Genomic DNA, 7510 nt, shown 5'->3' with positions numbered 1-7510 from the left:
TTACCTATGACATATCTGATAAAGGACTTATCTCCTAAATCTATAGAAAACTCCAACACCTCAATATCCAAAAGAAAAATAACCCAATTCACCAATGGGCAAAAGTCTTGAACAGGCACTTCACCAAAGAAGATGTACAGGCAGCCAACAAACACATGAGAGATTGCTCACAATCATTAATCATTAGAGAGATGCAAATCAAAACAACAATGAGATATCATCTCACCCCAGCAATAATAGCAAAGTTCAACAGGTCAGAAAATAACAAATGCTGATGAAGTTGCAGAGCAATTGGAACTCTTGTGCACTGCAGGTGGGTTTTAAAATGGTACAACCATTGTGGCAAATGATATGGTGCTTCCTTAAAAAAACTGAAAATATAGGTACCATTTGACCCAGCAATTCCATTACTAGGGATATATCCTAAAGAGGTGAAAGATAGCACACAAACAGACATATATACACCTATGTTCATTGCAGCACAATTCACTATAGCAAAGAGAGGGAAACAACCTAAATGCCCATCAACAGCTGAGTGGATAACCAAATTATGGAACGTGCACACAATGGAATACTATGCTACATTAAAGAACAATGATGGATACGTGAATCATCTCACAATGTAGATGAACCTGGAGGATATTATGCTGAGTGAAGTAAGTCAATCGCAGAAAGACAAGTACTGTTTGAACCCATTACTGTAAAAAGACAAAGAAGGGTTTGCCTGTGAAAGGGAACTCACTTTGTAGGTTATTGGGATGGTGAAGGAAGGGGAGAGATTAATTTTGGGTTAGTTGGGGCCCACACACTGACATGGGTAGGGGGAAGTATATACCGGAAGGATCTATGACCACCGTGATGACATTAGGAAATGAGAGGACACTGAATTGTGTACATAAGAGATAGACAACAGGTGCTAATACCAAGCAATTTGTCCACAATACTGCATTGCCATTAATGCCAAACACCAGGCTACAGATAAACCATAAACACCTGAGATGATCAGATGGGGGTCAGTGAACAGGAGTATACTCTAGACCAAGGATAGATTTAGCTGAGGCTAATCATCAAATAGATCTGCCATCTCAGGATCCTAGTACTGGGGGACACCAGACTTAAGTGGCACAAAGACATACACAAAAGCCTTGTTCCATGTTCCATGTCCTATATTGGTGAGTAGCAATTGGAGTCTTAAAAACTTTCAAGCAGCCATCTTATATGCAGCTAATGGTCTCCTAGAGCTGGAAGTGAAGAAGAAAGCAAAAAAAAAAAAAAAAAAAAAAATTAGATACAATCAGCCATAGGACATGATGGCCCTTGAGACCACAAGAACTAGATGGTGCCCAGCTACCAATGCCAACCACTCAGGAAAAGATCAAATCTGGAGATCCTAGATAGAGTGGGAAGAAAAATGTGGAACAAAATCCCCAAACTCAATAATGACCAGAATTGCTGGTCAGATGAAATCTGGTGAGACCCCAATACAATGGCCCTGGAATATACTCTGGACCTGGAATAAAATGCACCCTCGGGGGAGGGCTCTCAGCCCAATAGTTAATAAGATATACACCCAGACCACTCAACCAGGATGACACACCCACATACTCTATGGTAATACATCCCTTAGAGCAATAGACCATGGTACACCAGAGGACCGACATTCAAATTGAAGAAGTGCAAGACTAACAGGAGTGCATAAATATGAGGTGCATGGAGAGGGGGGAGGGGTGTTACAGGGGAGGGAGGGAAGGAGATTTGTTTAGGGTTGGACATGGGAAATGGGGAGTGAAACTAAATGTATGTAAAACAACCTCTTACAAGGGTTAGGTTGCGGCGCAGGCAGCGGGTGGAATTGGTCCCATTGTACTATGGCTCCTCATGGCCTGCAGTCCCAGGCCCGTGCCCCATGCCACCCACCTGCCCACCCACCACGGAGCCCAGACCTGCTGCCCCCCCTGCCTCCGGCCCCGCCACCATCTGCGAGGGCTGGTTCTGCAAGACCTTCATCCTATGGCCGGGTCAGGCCTTGTTGCTGCAGGTGGAGCAGCTGCTGCACCATCAGTGCTCATTGTACCAGGACATCCTTGTCTTCCACAGTAAGACGTATGGCAATGTGCTGGTGTTGGACAGCATCATCCAGTGCACTGAGAGGGATGAGTTTTCCTACCAGGAGATGATCTCCAACCTGCCCCTCTGCAGCCACCCCAACACACGCAAGGTGCTGATCATCTGGGGCGGGGATGGGGGTGTCCTGTGGGAAGTGGTGAAGCACCCATCTGTGGAGGCCCGTGGTCCAGAGTGAAATTGACAAGGATGTCATCCAAGTCTCTAAAAAGTTCTTGCCAGGCATGGCTGTTGGCTACTCCAGCTCAAAGATGACCCTCTATGTGAGCGATGGTTTTGAGTTCATGAAACAGAATCAGGATGCCTTCGATGTAATCATCACTGACTCCTCAGACCCCATGGGCCCTGCCAAGAGCCTCTTTAAGGAATCCTATTACCAGCTCATGAAGACTGTCCTCAAGAAAGATGGCATTCTCTGTTGCCAGGGTGAGTGTCAGTGGCTTCACCTGGACCTCATCAAAGAGATGTGGTAGTTCTGCAAGTCACTCATCCCTGTGGTGGCCTATGCCTACTGCACCATCCCCACCTACCCCAGTGGCCAGATTGGCTTCATGCTGTGCAGCAAGAACCCAAGCACCAACTTCCAGGAGCCAGTGCAGCAGCTGACACAGATGCAGGTGGAGCAGAGGCAACTGAAGTACTACAATTCACATGTCCACCAGGCGGCCTTTGTGCTGCCCGAGTTTGCCTGCAAGGCCCTGAATGATGTGAGCTGAGTCTGGAGCTGTTGCTGCCGCTGCCGTCACCACCCAAAAACCTCGGACCAGGGAGCCCCGGGGGGTCCGGGCCCCCATAGCCCCGCACAAGACTCTGCGGGCTCTCACCAACCAACCAAGTGTTACCGGCCCCACAATGCTGCCTGGCCTGCCCTGCTGGAAGAACTGTCTGTCTTACTCTCTCTCCATGTGGCATCCAGCCTCCAAGCCCATACCAGCTGTGTACAGCACCTTCTCTGCCTTCTGTTGCCCTTCATTCACCAAACACATGTATTTATAACAAAGTAAAAAAAAAAAAAAAACTCTTACAATAAAAATAAATAAATAAAGACTAAGCTAGGTCTGACTGCAATCACAGTCTTTCAATAGCCTCATATACACATGAGAACTGGGCAATCAATAAAAGAGATAACAGAAGAATTGATAGATTTGAGATGTGTTGGTAAAGAAAACTGAATGTAAGATTGACTGATAAAAGAATTAACAAATTTGCCTTGGCAGAATGTTCCTTAGAAGTGAGAATGGCCAGACTTTAGTCCTAATACTTTGATAATGTAGTCATAAGGGACCAGTGCCTAGAGAAGGATATCACGCTAGGTAAAGGAGAAGGTAAGCATAAAAGGAGAAAACTTTCATCAAGATAAATTGAGACAGTAGCTATGACAATGGAACTCAAGTATGGCAACAATTGTGAGGATTATGCAAGACTAGGAAATATTTCAATCTGTTCCATATAGGGTGGCAATGAGTCAAAACTAACTTGACAAGACCTAACAATAAAAACAAATCTGATTACATGCCAAATAAAATTTTAAAAATTTAACTTACATAGCAGCATTTTTTATATGACTCCAATCCAATTCTCTAGTCTCACACCTAATATATATGTGCTGGAGTCCTTGAATGATGCACAATTAATGTGCTTGGCAGGTAACTGGAAGTTGGAGTCCACCCAAAGTTTCCTCAGAAGAAATGCTTGGCAAACTACTTCTAAATATCACCGATTAAAAACTTTGTTGAGCACAGTTCTGTTCTGACAGAAATGTGATCACAATGAGTCAGAATCCATTAGATGGCAACAATAAATTTTCTCTGTAGACTTTCACCCAAATCACAATAAGAATTAAAAAAAAAAAAAAGGACTTCCAGCAAGATGGTAGAATAAGTAGACAAGCTACAAAGACCCTCTGCAACAAAAAAATGAGAAACCAATTGAAAGAGATACAGAAGATAATCCTGAAACCCTGAGCTTTGAAGGGAAGCATGAAGAAGAGGAATACAAACTACTAGAAGAAACAGAATGAAAACAGTGAATAAGGAGACATATGGAGCTACAGACTGTCAGCTGTCCTGACAGCATAGCCAATTTGAATATTTACAAGTGGTATTCTATTCTAGGCAGTAATCTAATAATCAAATCTGCTTGCTGAGAAATGCATGGGCAACTGAACTGGTGGCTGACAACTAGAAAGGAAAACAGTGAATAAGGAGATAAACAGAACTGTGGACTGTCAGGTGTCCTAAGGGTGCAGACATTTTTAATATTTGCAAGCAGTGTGGACATTTTTAATATTTGAAAGTGGCGATCCAACACAGACAGCTTAAAAAAAAAGACTCTGCTTGCTGAGGATAGCACAGGCAACCACACTGGTGGCTGAAAACTAGAAAGTTAATGTTTTTCGTTCTCATGTTTTTATTTTCTTTGGTGTTTTTTCTTGTTGTTTTTGTCTAACCAGTTGGGAGACAGCAACCATGCCCACATGACCCAACTATATCTGCACCTCCTGTAGCCCCACCCACTGGGTGATGGCCACAACTTTCTTCTGTACCAAATGATCAATGATTGGTTGTGATCAATGCCAGCCAAACTCACCCTTAACTGCTCTTCATGAATATCTAAAAGAGATCTTTGGACACATTCTCATTCTTTATCATACCCACCAGGAGACAGGAGGTATCTAAGTGCTACCAAACAGCAAACAGAGGATCATGATAGCCCTTCTCACTCAAATATGTCAAACCAAAGTAAAGTAAAAACAAAATTAAAAATAATAAAATTATTTCCAGTAAGAAGGTGGAATAGGCAGACAAGCCACATAGACCATTTTCAACAAAGAAAAGAGAAACCAATGGACAGAGATACAGAAGATAATCCTGGAGTCTTGAGTTTTGAAAAGGAGTATACAGAAGTGAATTAGGCACCAACTAATGGAAAAACCTGAAAGAAAACAGTGAGTATGGAGATGGATGGAGCTACAAACTGTCAGCTACTTTGACAGCACCAACAACCTGAATATTTCTAAATGTTGTTGAGACTTAATTGACGTAAAGATCAGCCCCGGTTACCAAGTGGTGCAGCAATGTCTGTGCTGGTGGTCTATGATTAGGAAGGGAAACAGCAAGGAGGGAGTTAAACCTGAACTATGGACTTTTGCTATCCCAAGGGGTGCAGCCACTTTGATTGTTTACAAGCAAAGGCCATTTTAGATATTTAAAGTGACTGGGGGCACAGCCATTTGGAAGGTTTACCAGCAGTGGCTATTTTGGATATTTAAAATGACAGCATTCTCATTCAGATTCCAGGGACCTAAGAATAGGCCTAATTTTCCCAGGATGGCAAGGACATACAGGAGGCTGACAATGGGAAAGGAGACAGGTGGTGAGTGTATAAGTACTGAGAACCATCAAGTGGAGGAGCACAGTACCCTGCTTATGTACATATTATCCAAAGACAGTGAAAATTGTGGGAAAGTCTTCTAACATACAATAAAAAAGTACGTATAAACACAAAAACATCACAATGTCTTGGAGACAACAGAGCATCACAGTCTACACAAACAAGCAAGATAAAGCAGGAGAAATGAGGAACCTGGGTATAGACTCAGAACACATCCCTGAAGAAGTAGCAGCATTGGAACTCCCTGATAAGGAATTCAAAAGACTTATATTTAGGTACCTTCAACAGTTAAGAGACATGCCAAGACAAACACTGACAAAATTAAAAACACAGAGAAAATCATATAACAAATTTGAAAGACAATACAAGAAAAAAATAACAAAATAAATGAAAAATTAGAAAGGATACAAAATCTACAGATAAAAATCCAGAAGATAAATACTCAATTTTCAGAAATAGATAACACATTGAACAAGCAAAATAGTAGAAACTGAATCAACAGAAGACAGAATTAGTGAGCTTGAAGACAAATACTTCAATACTTCTTTGGAAAGGGATCAATTGGAAAAAATCAGAAAACAGATCAAAACAAAATTAAGAAAGCCTAAGATTCATCAAAAGGAATAACCTATGTGTAATCAGAATTCCAGAACAGGAAGAGACAAATAAACCACAGAAAAAATTGTCAAAAATTTGTTGGAAGATTATTTCCCTGTTATGGTGAAAGATGAGAATATATCCATTCAAGAAGTCCAATGAATCCTAAACGGGACAGACCCCAAAAGAAAATCAGTTACATCTCATCATCAAATTCACCAAAACCAAAGACAAAAAATCCTTAAAGCAGCTTGGGAAAAACAAAAAGTTTCTTATAAAGAGCAACCAATAAGACCAAGTTCAGATTTCTCAGAAGAAACCATGCAGGTGAGAAGTCAATGGAATGGTATATATAAAACTCTGAAAGAAAAAAAAAGAAAAATTCTGACCAAAAATTATATACCCAGCAAAATTGTCCCTCAAATATGATGGTGAGATTAGGATTTAGTGAGATAAGCAGAAATTAAGGGAATTTTTTAAAACCAGACTAATCTGGTTTACAGATGCTAAACGGAATCCATTGGACAGAGAATCAACAACAGGAAACAATATCTGACCATTGACACACAAGATGACCTAACCCAGAAACCAACAAATTCACATTTGCTGATAATTACACTGTATGCCAATGGATTAAATGCACTACTCAAGAGATGGAGAGTTGCAGACTGGATTATAGGACATAACCCATCAATATACTGTCCACAAGAGACACACCTTAGAGATAAAGATAAAAATAGACTGAAAATGAAAGATTGGAATAAGACATATCGAACTAATGGCAACCCAAAAAAAGCAGGAGTGGCTATATTAATTTCTGATTGAATTGACTTTAAGACAAAAAGTACCACAGGAGACAAGGAAGTACATCATACAATGATTAAAGAATCAATTGAACAAGAAGATATAACCATGATAAATATCTATGGATACAAAGAAAGAGCTGCAAAATACATAAATCAGACTTTAACAGAATTGAAAAGATAAATAGATGACTCCACAGTCATAATAGGAAACTTTTATAGACCACTTTCAATGAAAGACAGAACTGGAAAGAAACTCAAAAAATATGCAGAGTAACTAAATAACACAATCCACCAAGTTGACCTTATAGATACCTACAGAGCACTTCACCCAACAACAGTACGATATAATTTCTTTTCCTGTGCACATGAAATGCTCTCCAAGATAGACCTTATTTCAGGCCATAAAGCAAGCCTCAATGACTTTAGAAACATTGAAATATTGCAAAGCATCTTATCAGACCACAATGCTGTAAAATTAAAAATCAACAACAGGAAGATAAGTGGAAAAATTAAAAACAGGTGGAAACTGAATAAAATCCTCCTTGAAAATGACTGGGTAATAGAAAAAATAAAACGTGACATTAAAAAAT

General features: G+C 40.5%; 1 protein-coding gene across 1 annotated transcript; it reads left to right on the top strand.

The window, feature by feature from the left end:
- Nucleotides 1-1795: 1795 nt before the first annotated feature.
- On the top strand, nucleotides 1796-2840 carry LOC103209733 (spermidine synthase-like). Its single transcript, XM_042782928.1, is given in 2 exon segments — nucleotides 1796-2287; nucleotides 2289-2840. Coding segments are annotated over 2 exon segments (1044 nt in total).
- The last annotated feature ends 4670 nt before the right edge of the window (nucleotides 2841-7510 follow it).

The sequence above is a fragment of the Orycteropus afer genome, unplaced genomic scaffold (genome assembly GCF_000298275.1).
Source record: "Orycteropus afer afer isolate SDZICR_OR568_19922 unplaced genomic scaffold, OryAfe1.0 scaffold00521, whole genome shotgun sequence".
NCBI classification, from domain to species: Eukaryota; Metazoa; Chordata; class Mammalia; order Tubulidentata; family Orycteropodidae; genus Orycteropus; species Orycteropus afer.
The sequence above is the reverse complement of the archived record's forward strand: the minus strand, read 5'-3'. Positions and strand labels throughout refer to the sequence as shown.